Here is an 18058-nt window from a genome sequence, read left to right as displayed (position 1 = left end):
CTTCTCTTCATCAGGCTACGCATAATACTTTAGTTCTCTTAGCTGTTTAGCTTCCAGCGCCATAGTCGTCTTTGGTGCACTTCTCTGCACTCTTTCTGATGCCTCAGGATCTTTTTTTTTCATCATATACAAATGCTTTCACTGCCTTATTCCTTCCTATTCCTGCCTTATTCCTTCCAGAGGCCTGCAAGCTGGATATGTGACCTGTTTGGCACAGAATGGGATCATTCTCTTCAAGACTGGAGGGGTTGAGAGCCCTCCGACAGAACACTGTTATTCAGGGCCTTATATCCATGCTGAATTTCTACACGAGTAGGTTCCTGGCTGTAATGGTATACGAGAATGGCCTTGGGACACCAGTCAAAGAGATGCTGCTTAGGGAATTATAGGATAAGAGGGTGCGTAGCCCACAGCTGCGTAATGGATGCAGTAAGAAGTTCAGAAAAAGGACCCTTCCTAATTATTGGGGTGTAAAAGAGACAATGGGAAAATTGTATTTTCAGACTTTCGAGACGGATGTCAGCCTTCCCAGGTAGAGTGGATAAAAACATGGCCAGATGAGTTAATTCTACTTTATCGTAGAATTTAATTGCATTTGGGGCTTGAAGACAGGGGAGTGCTCAGATCCAAAAGCAATACATTAACAGAGAAACTCTCAGTGCAAAGAGAAACCCATGTGATGATTAGATTGGCTCTCTGTTTAGATAAGTCAGCTTCTTCCTCCTTGGTCACCTGGAAAATGTTATTCTGCTGGCCTTCTTCAACCACAGAAGACATATTTGAGTGTTGTGAGGATCGCACCACATCCAGGTTAAATGCCAGGGCTCCGGGACTGATGGTTTCTCCATACCAATCCATTAAATCTCCGCCCACGGAAGAGAAAGGGAAGGAAAGCTTCCTTCCTGACATGCTTGCTTTCTAGAGGCAATGCATTTGTGAGGCTGCCCAGCAGAAAGCAGCCAGTGTCAATCCTAGCTGGGCATCTTCCCATCCCTTCTTGGGCTGTTTGTGTGAAAGGGACTCTCCGCTCACTCGCCTGAGCGATTCCATCCAGGTCACTGCAGGTAATGTGTCCAATGACTCACCAGCTGCTGATCTAAATGTGTCTGCTTGGAAACAACACACACACACACACACACACAAACACACATGCTCCTTCCTAAGCTGATAGCCAGAGATGCACACGTGGGTGGAAATTGATAACCTCAATAACATCTTGGTTGCCAAGAAGGAGAAAGGAACATTTTTGAAAGAAAGAAAGAAAGAAAGAAAGAAAGAAAGAAAGAAAGAAAGAAAGAAAGAAAGAAAGAAGGAAGGAAGGAAGGAAGGAAGAAGGAAGGAAGGAAGGAAGGAAGGAAGGAAGGAAGGAAGAAAGAAAGAAAGAAAAGAAGGAAGGAAGGAAGGAAAAGGAAGGAAGGAAGGAAGGAAGGAAGGAAGGAAGGAAGGAAGGAAGAAAGAAAGAAAGAAAGAAAGAAAGAAAGAAAGAAAGAAAGAAAGAAAGAAGGAAGGAAGGAAAAGGAAGGAAGGAAGGAAGGAAGGAAGAAAGAAAGAAAGAAAGAAAGGAAGGAAGGAAGGAAGGAAGGAAGGAAAAGGAAGGAAGAAGAAAGAAAGAAAGAAAGAAAGAAAGAAAAAGAAAGAAAGAAAGAAAGAAAGAAAGAAAGAAAGAAAGAAAGAAGAAAGAAAAGGTAGAAATATCTGAGGACAACCAGGCCAGGGGTGGGTTCTATTTGGAATCTTTTCCAAGGAAACCAACCGGAATCCAGCGCCAGAGACCTACTTCTGAGGTCTAAAGAAGTCCTGCGAACCACGAAAGGTGAGAATGAATTGACACCTGAGCGATGCAACAGGTTGGATCTTCTCGCCTGCTAATAATAGAGGCTCTTGATTGCTGTGTGTGGGAGGATGGTGGAGTTTCCTTTTTTTTTTTTTTTGCTTTTGTGAAACACCTGCAAAGCCACACATTGCATCCCAATAGGTTTGAAATTGATCACGGTTTGCAGATAGTTTGTCGTGAACCCTGATCAGTTTCCCTTGGAGGAGAGATCCAGGGTTTGTTATGGATGCAGGCATCCTCCACTTACAACCTGTTGCTTAATGATTTTTCAACGTTACGACAGAAGGTACTTACAACTCAGTTCTGGAGTTCTGAAGGTTTCCCCCCACCTCCAAATTCATATTACTGCTTTTTATTCTTTTGGCAAACGACTTCTATTGGCAGCCATTTGCAGCATCCCTCAATCACATATGGCGATTTATGATATTTTTGTCAGAAACAGACATTTACTTCTTGTTTCTAGCAAAAAAAAAACAACAACCCCAACCCAGTCATAATCAAAAATGGCTTCACTTAACGATAGTCTTCCCTTAATGATCACTGAACAAAGATCGTTAAAAACAGGTACGGTTGTGATAACCGGCTTAACAACCAGCGTGACTTAATGACCGTAATTGGAGACTCAAATACAGTCATTAGTTAAGGACTACTAAAAAGCAGAGACATCACCCTGCCAACAAAAGTGTGTAGAGTCAGGGCTGTGGTTTTCCCAGTTGCAATGTGTGGCTGAGAAAGTTGGACCGTAAGGAAGGCTGAGCGCCAAAGAATGGAGGCCTTTGAACTCTGGGGCTGGAGGAGAAGACTCCTGCGAGTCCCTTGGACTGCAAGGCCATCCAACTGGTCAGTCCCAGAGGAGATCCACCCTGACTGCTCTTTAGAAGGCCAGATCCTAAAGGTGAAACTCAAAGACTTTGGCCACCTCATGAGAAGGAAGGACTCCCTGGAGAAGAGCCTAATGCTGGGAACGATGGAGGGCAATAGAAGAAGAAGGGGACGGCAGAGAAGGAGGGGGCTGTATGGAGTCACTGAAGCAGTCGGCGTGAGCTTAAATGGACTCCAGAAGATGGTAGAGGACAGGAAGGCCTGGAGGAATGTTGTCCATGGGGTTGTAATGTGTCGGACACAACTTTGCAACTAACAACAACAACTTGTATTTGTTAGCATTTGGAGGAGGGACATGGAACAGATTGTAGTCCATCATTTAAGTCCTAAAACATCTCTTCTCTCTATAGTGGCTGCCTCTATCAGATAGAAGGGAACTCAAGAGAAAGCACTGGTTTCTATCATCAGCACCGCTCATTGTGATCATTTTCCTAACACAAAACTCACCATGTAACAAATATTGCAGAAATGACTAGAATTAGAATAAATAAAAGGGTTATATAAACGACTTGCACAGAGAACAGTAGCTCAAATGGGACAGCTAAGCTGGGGCCTTGCTTAAGGAACTCTACTTTGCTGCCTTCAGGGTACAGCTTACGTAAAATAATGGAGGAAAAGAGGTATCAATCATTCTTCCTTCACCTGCACTATCTGACCAAGTAATTCTTGAAGGAACTTTATGGCCCCGGGCACAAAAGTGTTCCCATTGGGCTCCTTACTCGTTCAGTGCTGCAAAGAACTCATAACAGTTCATCCATGTGCTGTGGACCAATACTTACAGCTTCCATTGGTACTCCGTAGCAGGAGGATTGGCATCAGATGTACAAGTCAATTTCACATCCTTCCGGTTGAGGTACCAGTTGCTGTCAAAACCATCGATTCTAACCTCGGGTTCATCTGTGGAGCAGGGAAGACAGAATGGAGGAACATGGTGGAGGAGAGAGATGAAGGAAGAAAGGAGGAGGATAAGAGAAGAGAGATACAGAGATGGAGAGAAGAAAGAGTCAAGAGAGCCAAGAAGGATAGACATGGGGTTGAGAAGATTAGGAATGAGGTCAACATTGAGGAAGAGAAGGATGGGAAGAACAGGGTTGGAGAACAGAAGGATGGAGAGAAACAAGGGTGAAAGGATGAGCCAAGGAGAAGAAAGGAAAAATTGGACAGATAAGGGCAAAAGCGGAATTGGAAAGGCAAGGAGAAAAAGAGGAAGGATGGAGGGAAACCAGAGAAGTCAGGAGGAGACAGGAGAGTAGGAAAAACAGCAAAAGGAGGTAGGGCGAGAGAAGAGGCAGACATTAATGGATGTCCTGGAGACCACTTTAATTTCCTAACAATGGCTCCTGCAGCAAACCACAATGATGTCAAAACGACACAGGCATGGCACCCATCATGCCAACGATGATGGTTGCAGATGTCCTTGTGCCCAGACCTCATCACTCATGTTTTGCTACTTGCCCCTCCTCACTCAGGGAAGCCCATGCCTAGTGCAACTCCCCAACAAGAGAAATAATCGAATCTTCACTGAGGTGGTTGTGATAAGCCATGGTAAGATCTGCCTGTCAACCCTGAAGCTGGCCTGGCTGAAGCCATCTTGGAGCTTCAGTGTTGCCACACTGGAGCTGAGGGATGGATAGGGAGGAGGGGATTAGAGATAGCTGGGGTTGTGTAGTCAAAATACAATACTTTCCCCTGGGAACCAAGGATGTTCTCACAGGTGGCCTGAGGAGTAATGTCACCAGACCACCGGACAGTGCCTCGATTGGACCATGTGGCTGATAGTTTGGGATTGGGGTGGAAATTTTCATTTTTAATGAGGTGAAAACTGTGGGAATCTTCAGAGTTGGTTTTCACTAGATTGCGCCAATATGATATATCCAATAAAGCTGTTCTTTGAGGAATTCATCAGCCTTTTGCTCAGTAGGGGTCTATTTCTTGGAACCCTGACACTCCCATTTTTAAGTCCTGTCTCTTTGAAGTCCTAACTCTAAGCATCGCTCCCGCTTCTCCAACTTACACAGCACGTTGAGGGTCATGCTCTCCGTAAAACGCTCCAACTGGTAGTTGACCACACACTTCAGCTGCTGCTGATGGGCCTCCCGGCTTGGTAGAAGACGGTAGCGGCTGATCACAGTGATGGTGCCATTCTCATTGCGGATCTCCTGGAATTCCGCCTCGCCTTTCAGCTTAGTGTCCCAGGTCACCGTGCTGGGAGGTTTCCCATTGGAGGATATGCAGGTGGCCACCAGGATTTTTTCTGTCATGCCGGCCCGGGCAATCAGTGGTCTGGTGGTACTTTCCATCCGGTTTACTGGTTTGGCTGAAGAAAAGGCAAGAGATCAGCAAGTGGAAGCAAAGGAGTCATGATCAAATAAACAACAAGGACCACGAGTTGTCGTTTGAGCCACAGTGGCGCAGTGGCTAGAGTGCAGTACTGCAGGCTACTCCTGCTGTCTGCCGGTTGCCTGCAATTTGGCAGTTCGAATGTCACCAGGCTCAAAAGTTGATGCAGCCTTCCGTCCTTCCCAGGTGGGTAAAATGAGGACCCAAAATTGTTGGGGGCAAGAGGCTGATTTTGTAAACTTCTTAGAGAGGGACTGTAAAGCACTGTGAAGTGGTATATAAGTCTAAGTGCTATTGCTATGTTCCTTCCTGTTCCTTCCTTCCTTCCTTCCTTCCTTCTTCCTTCCTTCCTTCCTTCCTTCCTTCCTTCCTTCCTTCCTTCCTTCCTTCCTTCCTTCCTTCCTTCCTTCCTTCCTTCCTTCCTTCCTTCCTTCCTTCCTTCCTTCCTTCCTTCCTTCCTTCCTTCCTTCCTTCCTTCTAGGTTAGAATGCAGTATTGCAGGCTAATTCTGCCAATTGCCAGCAGTTCAATCCTGACCAACTCGAGGTTGACTCAGCCTTCCATCCTTCCAAGGTTGGTAAAATGATGACCCAGATTGTTGGGGCATTAGACTGACTCTGTAAACAGCTTAGAGAGGGCTGGAAAGTGCTGTGAAGTGGTATATAAGTCTAAGTGCTATTGCTATTGATGAACATTAACATGATGTCCTCCTCATTAGTTTGCCCAAGACCTGAACATCAGTGAAGATCTCGGTAGACTTGTTGACATGGGCTTCTCTCTGCATCCCATGTCAGATGAAACCAGGCTACAGCTTGTTTTCCTTCTTTGTCTTTCTATTATTGTTGTGAGCCATCCAAAGTTGTGTTTTACAAGACAGGAGGAAATAGGAATCTTATAAATACATACCTATATGGAGTAACACATGCAATCGGCAAATGAGTTCCCATTGCTGAAACGGATTCATTGGAATGCCACATTTCCATGAAAAATGGGGCAGGTTTTGCATCATTCTTCACCTGGACGTGATCGCAAATATGCTACGAAAATCTGGTATGCTAGAAAAGGAGAAGCTGAGGGCTCTTTTGTAGCCTCTGATGACCATCTCACCTTCCTTTCACACCTCTAGTTCTCCAAAAAAAGGAGAACTTAAAGGGAGAAAGAGCAGGTGGTCTCATATATCTGAGTTCTAGGCTAGCATGTTGATTTCTACCTATATTCCAAGCATCCAAAGGCCAGACAAGGAATAATGGATAGAAACTGAACAAGGAGAGATTCAACTTGGAAATAAGGAATTTTCTTGTCCTTCGTGAAGACAATCAACCGATGGAACAGAAGTTGCCTTCAGAAGTTGTGGGAGCTTCATCACTGGAGGCTTTCAAGAAGAGACTGGACTGCCATCTGTCAGAAACGGTGTAGGGTCTCCTGCTTGGGCAGGGGGGTTGGACTAGATGACCTACAAAGTCCCTTTCAACTCTGTTATTTGCAAACAATTCTCTGCTCTGTGTGAACCAAGTCACTATGGTTATTCTACAGACTAGTGTTAAAATAAGCCATGGTTTAGTGAAATATGTGGATAGTAAGGCCTGGATTCAGAAATAAGTCTTCCCTAATGTAAAAGCAGAGAGCCAGTTTGATGTTAGTATTTACAGAATGAGACCATAAAGCAGGAGAGTCTCAGTTCTACTTTGGTTTTGAGCTTTTACGGATGACCTTCCCCAGCCACAAACTCCCACTAATGTTGATGTTTTTCACGGATCATTTTTTTAAAGGAGTTTTGTTTTTATATTATTGCTGTAAACTTGCCAGAGGGTTTACATTAAATGGCCTGCATCAATATTTTCAAAACAAGGAGCCCGGAATGAGAAGTTGGGCAATAATTTGGATAACAAGCTTCACCCTGTTACACAGACATTTGCGTTTGTCCAGAGTCCATTTCTTTTCCTTCATCTCAACAACAATGCTCTCAAAGTAAGATTGCGACAGAGTCACCAACTCTAACGTGGTTAATGGAGCCAGCCTGAAGCCACTGCAGACAATCTATCTAAGACCATCTGATGACACTGGTCATCACCTGAGGACAAGTCAAAACCTGTGCTGAATGAAGGCAAATATTTCCTGCTCTCATTCTAACTCGCAGCTGAGTTTTCTCATGAAAAAGAGACGTGTGTGTATTTCTATATATAAGGGAAAATATGTCTACCAAATCCAGGTACCATGTTCCCCTGAAAATAAGACCTTGTCTTATATTTTTTTGTTACCAAAAAATGCACCAGGTCTTATTTTCAGGGGATGTCATCCACGGACTAATCTCACTTGGGCAGGTCACCCCCTGGCCTCCTTTTCGCTGTCAGAGGCCTTCAGGAACTTCTTCTGCAGCTGGCAAGGCTTTCCTTAAGCCTTCTGCAGCTGATAACAGAGCTCTGGATCGATCCAGAGCTTTGTTATAGCTCCAGAGGCCTTCAGGTAAGCTTGGCCAGCCTTGCTGGCTGCAGAAGAAATGGGCCAGTGAGGCAGGTGTTGGGTGTGCGAGGCCTGGCTACAACTGTCCAAAGGTAAGTAGTAGGGCAGCTCCACCACCACCCCCAATCCCCACCCTAGTTTAATTTTTACCTGTGCAATAACATTATTGTTGAGATGAAGGGAAAAAATGAAGCTAGGACTTACTTTCAGGGTAGGTCGTATTTTCAGGGAAACAGGGTAAGAAACTAGTAAAGCCACATGACCATCAAACAGCATAGGGGAAGACTGATGGATCACTCAGATGCACACTTTGTCTTTGCTGTAGCCCCAATGGGTAGGCATGCTGCACTCATTCTGACAGAAGGGGCATGATCTGGACCCCACTGGTCAAGGAATTGCCTCTGGCAGCGCCCAGGAGAAAGGTCTCTTTTGCTGAGGTTCCCACCCTCTGGAACATTGTGCCCCTCAAGATCTGCCTCCCCACTCTCTTGGCCTTCCAAAATGACCCCAAAACCTGGCTCTGCCAACCCGCATGGGACCCCAATGGGGCATTCCAGGTCGGTGCTGGTTAGTAGTCTAGGAGAAAGATCCCATCTCCACCTCTCGTTGAATTTCTGGTTCCTGATTTATCAAATTTCTTTCAATGGTAACGTTTGACATTTTGCTTTTACGGGGTTGTAAGCCACCCAGCATCTCTTGAACAATGAGAGGGCAGCGTATCATTTTAATACTTGTAAAGAACGAATAAAATGATATCGGCAACTTACCCAATACGGTGAGATTGAGTTGGTTTTCCCGGTTGCCGGTAGGGAAGGTGGCGAACTCACAGATGTAGATCCCTTCGTCGTCCAACTGCAGGTTGGACAGCTTGATGGTCCCGTCGGTGATGGATGGGTTCTGGAAGTCCACTCTCTTCTTGTAGGGGGGCAGGATGGAGACACCCATGACGGGGTTGTAGATGGCCACATTTTGCTTGGAGCCATTACTGGCCTTCTGCCAGGTGACTTGAGTGATCCTTGTGTGGTTGATATTGACCAGGTTGCAATGAAGGACTACATCGGTCCCGATGAAGCCGGAGACCGTCTCATTGACAAGCACCTTCTGAGCCCAGAGGCCTACAAGAGAAGAGAGACGGAAGGATTAGGACGTGTTGTGTTCTTCAGGAGTTCTTCCAAGCTAAGATTTGGGGGTTACAATGGTTTTGCTTTCAAGCAAGGTAACGTAATCAATGAAGATTAGGATGTGACACTGGAAATGATCCTTGTTGCTGGGCTTCCAAGGTTGTCTTTGTGAATCTGCAAGGGTTGTCATTTCGGAACCACAAATTCCCCCGTGAGCTCTTTCAAAGCTCAGAAGATTAAGAGGAGACAATCTGGCAACAGGCTTCATCTTGTTGCACAGTTCTTCCATTTCCTGGCTTTGCACAACACAATGAATCATTAAGTCAGCCAGTGGCCTGGGTTCACACAACATACTTTTAAGGCGCCCGCGCGCACACACAAACACACGCACCAAGGAACTAATCAAGGTTAAAGCTAACTCAATTTAGTACTGTGTGCAAAAATAGCCCAAATGACCATTGTAGAAGCTGTCTCTTTTCTTGAAAGAGGCTTAATCATGTGCTTTAACTTTGGTTCCTGCACAGATAATGAAACAACCTGCAAAACTCTATTGCAAATCAACATGCCGAAATACATGTTTGGGGCAGGGAAGAGAGGAGAGGAGAGGAGGAGAAGGGAAGCAAAGGGAGGAGAGGAGGGGAGGGGGAGGGGAAAGGAAAGGAGAAGGGAGGGGAGGGGAGGAGGGGAGAGAAGGGAGGAGAGGAGGGGAGAGGAGAATAGAAGCAAAGGGAGGAGAGGAGGAGGAGAGAGGAAAAAAGAAGCAAAGGGACAAGAGGAGAGGAGAATAGGAGGGGAGAGGAGGAGGAGGGGAGAAGGGAGAGGAGGAGGGAGGGGAGAGGAGAGGAGGAGGGGAGAGGAAAGGAAAGGAGAAGGAGGAGAGGAGAAGGGAAGCAAAGGGAGAAGAGGAGAGGAGGAGAGAAGGGGAGGGGAGAGGAGAGGAGAAGGGGGGAGAGGAGAAGAGAAGAGAGGCAAAGGGAAGCAAAGGAAGGAGAGGAGGGGAGGAGGGGAGGGGAGGGGAAGAGAGGAGGGAAGAGAAGTTTGCACAAAATCCCCATGGGCTGCCATATTTTGAACCAGTTGAAGCATACAGGGTGCCTAGAAGGAGAGACGGGAAGAATTGAACCAAACTCCCCTGGTAAAAGGCTGGCCAGCTTTCGGAAGTGAGAGGATTGCAACAGAGCGAATGCAAATTGGGAAGATCTGGACATTTTTTTGGGGGGTGGGCGGGTGAGATGGAAATTTATTTATTTTTGTTCATTTATTTATTTATTTTTGTCAATTGCTTACAAGATAATAGGTATAAGTAAAAACATAGTTATGAATACATGGATACATATAAGAAAAAAAATATAAAAAATAAAAGAAATCTATTTATCCATGCCCCCCATGCATGGTAGAATGGATGCAGGCTATATTTCCATCTATTTCCTCCCTCCCTCCCACACACAAAACACACAGGGAGACAAAAGCAGGCAGCCAACAGAAAGAAAATAAACATTAGAATGCAACTCAAGGAGCGCTGACTCAGGAGGAAGTGCCATTGCATTTAATGGGGCTCCTTGCTTTGATGCAAGGGAGCCCTTGTCTTTGGCCCTGGGGACTATCAAAGGTGCTGAGCTGGCAGCTCCCATCGGCCTCAGCCGGCTTGGCTGCAGGCCACGGTGTTTGGAGAGGGCCAGCCTGGGAGAGGCCCTGATGCTGCTGCTTTGGGACTGCGCCATGCATGAGCCAGCTAGGTGACATTATCAGTGTTAGGAGGCAGTGGAGTTTGCGTCTTTCCTCCTCCTCCTCCTGCCTCCTCCTCCCTCTGCAAACCCCACTCCCTTCTACACTGATAAGGTTACCTAGTTGGGACATGAAATGTCTGCAAGAAAACCACCAAGCTCAGACAGCATCAAAGACCTCAAAAACCACCACCACCACCTCCTCCTCCTCCTCCTCCTCCTCTCCCTTCTTGCAAACCCCTGCTCCCTTCTATCACTGATGAGGTTACCTAGTTGGGTCATGAAATGTTTGCAAGGAAAAAAAATACACCACAGAGAGCATCAACTCAGTTCAACCCTGAGCTACGAATAGCCTTTTTCTATCTGTATCAATAACCTTCCAGGAAAAACAAAAACAAAAAGGAAGGATTTTGTGACTGAACATTGAAAATGAACCCTCTCTCTTCTAGCATTGCAAAATGTGCCCTGGGCTCTTTTAGCAAAAGGGAGCTAAGTCTCCTCCCCCACAACTCTGCCCCTTTCAACCACCTCTCCTCCCTCCCCCCACCCTTTTTGCAAATTTCTGCTGCGGCTGCATATTCCCAATCTGTGTATTTAGAGATAACACGCCAGTAATTACACGGCTGGCATTTTTATTTTGTACAGAGAAAGGAGAGTTGAAAAGAAAAAAGAAAAGGGAAGGTTAACAACGCGCAGCCAAGAACTGGAAAAGCAAGACCGTCCCAACCCCATCTGCCCATCCCAAAGAAAGAGAAAGGCTGGGGAAAGGCAAATGAGCGGGGAAAGAGAGAAAGAGACAGAGGGAGGGAGGGAGGGAGGGAGAGAATAAATAACTTTAAAAAGGAAGAGAGAACGGAGCACCTTGGGGAAAAAGCACTTTGAGGGGTTTGGGCGTCTCCTTTTTCCCACATCAGTGGGCCAGCTGAGAAACTCCTGCACCCTGCATGTTATAAAGCAGGGGTTTCCAACCTTGGCACCTTGAAGACTTGTGGACTTCAGGTCCCAGAATAATGCACTTTAACTTCGGTTCTTCCTCATTTGGGGTGGCAGGCAATAGAAGAACATCTTCTCTCCTCAAATATCTGGGACAGGCTCCTTGCTGGAGAACCTGCTGGGCTCTCTGTTCACAACAGTGCAGCAAGCTTTGAAGCAGCCTTGATATTCATCTTGCACCGGATTTTATTCCAGTTGTAAATCTGGCAACGGAGCCTGCCTTGATCTCCGTGGTCAACACTCACCCAGATGAAGGAGCATCAACCACAGCCGTGGAAGAGGACCAGGGATTCTCTTGAAGGACCTCAAGGCAGTCATTCCGATAGCAGCAAAAGAAACATCTGGGGTGACTTCCCGTTTTGCCCACTAGGTCTTTCCTCTCCACAGGAGAAGCAAAAGAAGATTTCTCATTCATTTCCTGTACAGCTGGACCGATTTCTCAAGCTCAAGAGGTTCTGCCTCGGCGAATGAGGTCAGAGAGAGAGGAAGGGATTCTGCCGCTTTCTCGGGAATATGATGTAGAAAGTCAGCACACACTGAAACCTTCATCCTGCGGTGGACAGACCATGGCTAAAATGACAACAAGGATTCCTTAGGCTATGACCCACAACTGGGGCCAGAAATTCAGTTGCTAAGCAACAAGGTGGTTACGTGAGGCATGCTCAATTTTGCACCCTCTTTTGACATGGTTGTTAAGCCAATTCTGGGAGTTGAAGTCCACAGGTCTTCAATGGAATGGAATGGAATGGAATGGAATGGAATGGAATGGAATGGAATGGAATGGAATGGAATAGAATAGAATAGAATAGAATAGAATAGAATAGAATAGAATAGAATAGAATTAGGAAAGAATAAAGTAGAGTAGAGTAGAGTAGAGTAGGGTAGGGTAGGGTAGGGTAGGGTAGGGTAGGGTAGGGTAGGGTAGAATAGAATAGAATAGAATTCTTTATTGGCCAAGTGTGTTTGGACACACAAGGAATTTGTCTTGGTGCAAATGCTCTCAGTGTACCTAAAAGAAAAGATACATTCGTCAAGAGTCCAGAATCATCAGGTACAACACTTAATAATAGTCATAGGGTACAATAAGCAATTAATTCATACTAGGAAACAGTCCATATAAATCGTAAGGATACAAGCGACAAAGTTACAATCATACAGTCACAAGTGGGAGGGGATGGGCGATAAGAAGTGGTGAGAAGATTAATAGTGATAGTAGTGCAGACTTTGTAACAGTTGAACAGTGTTGTGGGAATGAGTTGTTTAGCAAAGTGATGGTGTTCAGGAAAAAAAACTCCCCTTGTGTCTAGTTCTTCTGGTGTACAGGGCTCTAGAGCGTCGTTTTGAGGGTAGGAGTTGAAACAGTTTATGTCCAGGATGTGAGGGGTCTGTAGATATTTTCACAGCCCTCTTTTTGACTCGGGCAGGATACAGGTCCTCCATGGAAGGCAGGCAGGTAGCCATTGTTTTTTTCTGCGGTCCTAATTACTCTCTGGAGTCTGTGTCTGTCTTGTTGGGTTGCAGAACCAAAACAGACAGTGATAGAGTTGCCAAGGTTGGAGAGACCCCTGTTGTAAAAAGGATTCTGAAAAACCCTGCCTGTTGTAAAAGGGCTCTGGCAGGGCGGGTTCCAGGCATTTTCCAGGCACCTCCTGAATTCACCGACAGGCCCCAGGCAAGCCAGTTCGACGGGACTGACCCCACCCCATGCAAAATGTGATTACATCTTAGGAAACACACCCATGGCTGAGCGAGCAGGCACGCTGCTTTTGCTGGGAGAAAAAACTGGTCCATCCTCCCTGAACCTCTTAAGGAGGCCTGGAGAAACTTTCTGAAGACCCTCAAGAGGTCCTAGGAAACTCCCTGTGCTTAGAAAGAACGCCACAGGCCACTCAGGGGGTCACAGACCTTACTCTAAGAGACCGTCGACAGAAAAGAAGGAGATATTCAAACCAGAAGTATTTTTGCTAGGAATTATAACCAAGAGATATAGTAAGGGATCGATATAATTTAACATTACACATTCTGACAGCAGCGAATATGGTATATGCCCAGCAATGGAAAAGTGAAAATACACCATTAGAAAGGAGATAATAATAATAAACAAAGATTGGTTTGCAGAAAATCAGATTCACGTTAGAACTAAAAAAATTAAAAGGAGACAGAATATTACAATATATGGAACACATTCTACCAATGGTTGAAATCTAAAGGTGGGAGTTGGAACATGAAATAACTAGGCCAAGTAGACCCAGAATGTGATACTGTATATATGCACTAAAACGAATATGTTGTACAAAACTAGCATTGTATAAATAGTACTAGATCAATACCCGTGCTTCGCTAAGAAACTATGTGGTCGGGCTTAGTTTTTGGGGAGGAAAATAAGGAAAAAACAATTCTGCCTCTGCCTACCAGCATCCATCAGTATTCATCTGGCTAGCGTCCTGTCAGTGTGTGAGAGAGTTGAGGGCTGTTTGGAAACTGAAGCAGTATTTGCTGTGTGAGCAAGAAGGAGACAGCAAGGAGCCTGGACGTGGCTTAGCTCAACTGTTCTGTACTAAAAGCTGGTTGCTGCTGTGAAACGGAAATGGAAACGGAAACTCCTCTCCTCTGCTTGTGTTTTGTATTTGGAAGAGATTTCTTTTCAGGTAGCGAGGGGGAGTAGAACTCCTTAGCATCAGAGCGTGTTAATAATAATAATAATAATAATAATAATAATAATAATAATAATAATAATAATAATAATAATAATAATACAGGAAATATTCTAAATGCTCTGGTGGTCATTTCAAAAAATCCTTTCTTAGTGAGCACCTAGAAGCCGAGAGGAACATAAGTGCCAAATTTCAAGTTTGTAGGAAGCGGTGCCTCTCCATAAAACCAGGGGCATCACCAATCCATTGGCCTTGGTTCAATGCTTGTTCCTGAGCCGCCAGGAGTCCTACGTGACCCTCTGGTCAGTTAGGGTTAGGGTTCTTTGATCTGTGGTGGTTTTGGGGCTCTGTCTCGTCATGTGCTGCCAATTTAGCGGTCCGAAAGCATGCAAATGCGAGTAGATAAATAGGTATCACTTCGGCGGGAAGATAACCGCATTCGAACAATAAGTCAGTGGAATGACTTGCCTGCAGAGGTTGTGGGTGCTCCAACAATGGATATATATATTTTTAACAACAGCCTTTTGTTTGAATAGACAAATGATACAGGGGTTTAGTGCTTTTGAGCAGGGGGGGTGGACTAGGTCCCTTCCAATGCTGACCACAGGACTATGGAAAACGTCTTTGGACAACGATGGCTAAGAAGTAGAGATGAGCACACCGACACCCAGCTGGCATCCAGAAAGCACAGCCAGTGATTCCAACAAGCAAACCCCGCGATTCACTTAATGACCACACGATTCACTTAACAACTGCCATGATTTGCTTAACAGCCTCTGCAAAAGTTGTAAAATGAGCCGTAACTCAACCACCGCCTTGCTTAGCAACAGAATTTCTGGCCCCAATTGCGGTCGTAAGACAAGACTTGCCTGCATCGCTCACCGATTTCTCTTTTCATCCTCCCAGACGCTTATTAGAAAATACAATGAGCGACGCAGGTTGCAAGGATTGGCGAGTCAGGTTTTTCTTGTACAGCACGGCGGAGCGGAGACTCCCAGGTGGCTTCTCTCGGCTTCCCTCACCAGCCAACCCAAGCGGCATTAGCTAGGCAAAAACACCAAGTCTTAAAATATTTGCCAGCCTGGGATTTGTCAATGAAGGGACATGAGACAAAGAGACATTCCTGGCTTTCTGTGCCCAGATTCAGCCTTTTCACAAGAAGAATGGGTAAACCAATCAATGCACCTGAGAAAGAAGAATTTGCAAACCAACCAATGCACCCGAAAAGAAGAATTTGCAAACCAACCAATATATCTAAGAATTGGCAAACCAACCAATGCACCTGAAAAGAAGAATTTGCAAACCAACCAATATATCTAAGAATTGGCAAACCAACCAATGCACCTGAGAAAGAAGAATTTGCAAACCAACCAATATATCTAAGAATCGGCAAACCAACTAATGCACCTAAGAAATAAATCCCCTTTTCCTTTTCTCCTCTCTTTCCAGAGAGCAAAGCTCCTACACCTGCACATGTGAGCCAATGCTTGCCAGGCCCATCCTCTGCCTGTGAAGTATTTGTGGCTCATTCTGCAGGCTGGAACATGTCCGGGAGCACATGAACCATCATGCCGGAGAGGGCCTGGGAACAGCCTTCCAGCTCTGAGCACTTCCTCCCTCTCCCAGGCTTTGGGGTGATCGTCTTTGGCTGCGTTGCTTCCCCACCCAACCTCTTGAAAGCCAGCCAAGGAACACAAGTTGACTCAGCTACTTGGTTGAAATGCACCGTCAAGAGGCGCTCAGCCTGAATGGGAACCAGCTTGGAGAAGGCATCTCCGGAAGGCCCTATCCTGAAAGATCTTGAAGCCACCCATCCCCGCAAACCATGGCTTTGCTTCCCAGAACAATCCAGACGGACAGGCTGAACGAAGGCTTCTTCTGAGTTGGAATTGATCTGCTGTTGCTGCTTTAAACAGCTTAACACAACTCTGGCCAGCGGACATGTTGCAAAAAAAGGGACATCAGACTGGTCCATGCCCTTATGACCTCACAGCATCCCTGTACAGGTAGCCCTCGAGGGATTACCACAATTACGCCCAAAAATTGCTAAGTGGAACATTGGTTAAGCGAGTTGTACCCATTGCACGACTTTTCTTGCCCCAATTGTTAAGGGAACCACCGCATTTCTTAAACGAGTAGCACGGTGTCAGCGTTCCAGAAAAACTTGACTCCAACAGATAACTCCGAATTTTTTCAAAGTTTCCTTATATTCTGGCACATCTTGGAAAACCTGAATCGGAAAGTTCCGGGTTTTCCTCCAATAAGTAAACATTACAAACCCACCCTCCCTGCACCCATCATTCCATCACATGCCCCAATCACCATCCATTCCAACTTGAGACATCCCTTCAACCGCTCCTCACCCAGGTGCAGAGATAACATGACCTTGACTTAGAAGAAAAATGCTATTATGTCTAACCACATACGCTCCATGAAGTTCCCCCCTCCCAACTTCCCAAGCTCAAGAATGTGGCTGTGTAGAAGCTTCTGGTGCTAACGTGGCTTCCAAATCTGATACACGGCTGTTAACTGAATCTGGAGTTGTCCCCCCCGCCCCGACTTTGCTTGTCAGAAGGACGCAAAAGGGGATTGCGTGACACACACACACACACAAACACACACTCCAGGACACTGCAACCGTCATAAATATGAGTCAGTTGCGAAGCATCCCAATTTTGATCACGTGACCCCGGGAATTCTGCAATGGTCATAAGTATGAAAAACGGTCCTGTGTCTCTTCTTCTGGTGCAGTTGTAATTTTGAGCGGTCACTAAATGAATTGCAAGTCGAGGACTAGTCACATGTTCATGCTTTGGGCATTTCCATTTACAACCACTGAAGCATCCTGAGGACACATGAGCGCCACTTGTGATCTTCCCAGCCAGTTTCTGGCAAACGAAGTCAATGGGGAACGCCAGATTTGCTCAACCATTGCAATGACAACTTGAACAACCACAGCAACAATAGATGTAAACTCACCAAACAACTGCATCTTAAGAGTTGCACGTGCCTAGCAACGGAAGCTCAATTATGATCGTAAGTCGTGGAAGCCCACTTTGGGAAGATTCCACGTGGGCTCGAAATTCAAAGTGGTAGAGAGGAAGTCTCTTCAAGCTTGGGAAGTTTAAGACTTGTGGACTTCAACTCCCAGAATTCCTGAGCTAACATGACTGGAGGAGGAATTCTGGGAGTTGAAGTCCACAAGTCTTAAAGCTGGCAAGTTTGAAGACCCCTGGTATAGAGTAATTGCAATAGCACTCAGACTTATATACCGCTTCACAGTGCCTTCCAGCCCTCTCTAAGTGGTTTACAGAGTCAGCCTATTGTCCCCAACAATCTGGGTCCTCATTTTACCCACCTCGGAAGTACGGAAGGCTGAGTCAACTTTGAGCCGGTCATGATCGAACTGCTGGCAATTGGCAGAATTAGCCTGCAATACTGCATTCTAACAGGAAGGAAGGAAGGAAGGAAGGAAGGAAGGAAGGAAGGAAGGAAGGAAGGAAGGAAGGAAGGAAGGAAGGAAGGAAGGAAGGAAGGAAGGAAGGAAGGAAGGAAAATAGCAATAGCCCTTAGACTTATGTACCGCTTCACAGCGCTTTCCAGCCCTCTCTAAGCAATTTACAGAGCCAGCCTCTTGCCCCTAACAATCTGGGTCCTCATTCTACTGACCTCGGAAGGATGGAAGGCTGAGCCAACCTTGAGCCTGATGAGATTCGAACTGCCAAATTGCAGTCAGCCGGCAGTCAGCAGAAGCAGCCTGCAATACTGCACTGCGCCACCGTGGCTCACATATATAAAACCCAAATATATTTGGAAAGCACCAAGTTGGGTATTTTTGAGCTGCAGGACTAAACACACCAACCAGGGCAGTGGGGGAGTTCCTTCCACGTATAGGCACAGTTTAAAAAACACACCCCTCTTTGTCATTGTGTTCTTCTCACTTGTTCTTGACAACTCTGACGGCATGAAGAACAGGGTTACCCACGCAGCCAAAAGAGAATGGAAGAAGCCAAGCAATTTATTAATAAATCAAAGTGATATGTGTCTTTG

At 45.8% G+C, this 18058-nt stretch overlaps 1 protein-coding gene across 2 annotated transcripts in view; it reads right to left on the bottom strand.

Moving 5' to 3' along the window:
* The window catches only part of NECTIN1 (nectin cell adhesion molecule 1), a 179098-nt gene that overhangs the window by 63990 nt on the left and 97050 nt on the right, over positions 1-18058 (bottom strand). For both annotated transcript variants that reach the window (XM_026681912.2, XM_087970162.1), the window contains exons 2-4: positions 8284-8631; positions 4731-5033; positions 3496-3613 (exon numbers count right to left, since the gene is read on the bottom strand). In XM_026681912.2, the coding sequence (XP_026537697.1) occupies positions 3496-3613; positions 4731-5033; positions 8284-8631 (769 nt within the window). The remainder of the gene's footprint in view (positions 1-3495; positions 3614-4730; positions 5034-8283; positions 8632-18058) is intronic.

This window comes from Notechis scutatus, chromosome 7 (genome assembly GCF_049901735.1).
Source record: "Notechis scutatus isolate UNSWTSFEM ecotype Mainland chromosome 7, rNotScu1.2, whole genome shotgun sequence".
Lineage (NCBI taxonomy): Eukaryota > Metazoa > Chordata > Lepidosauria > Squamata > Elapidae > Notechis > Notechis scutatus.
The sequence above is the reverse complement of the archived record's forward strand: the minus strand, read 5'-3'. Positions and strand labels throughout refer to the sequence as shown.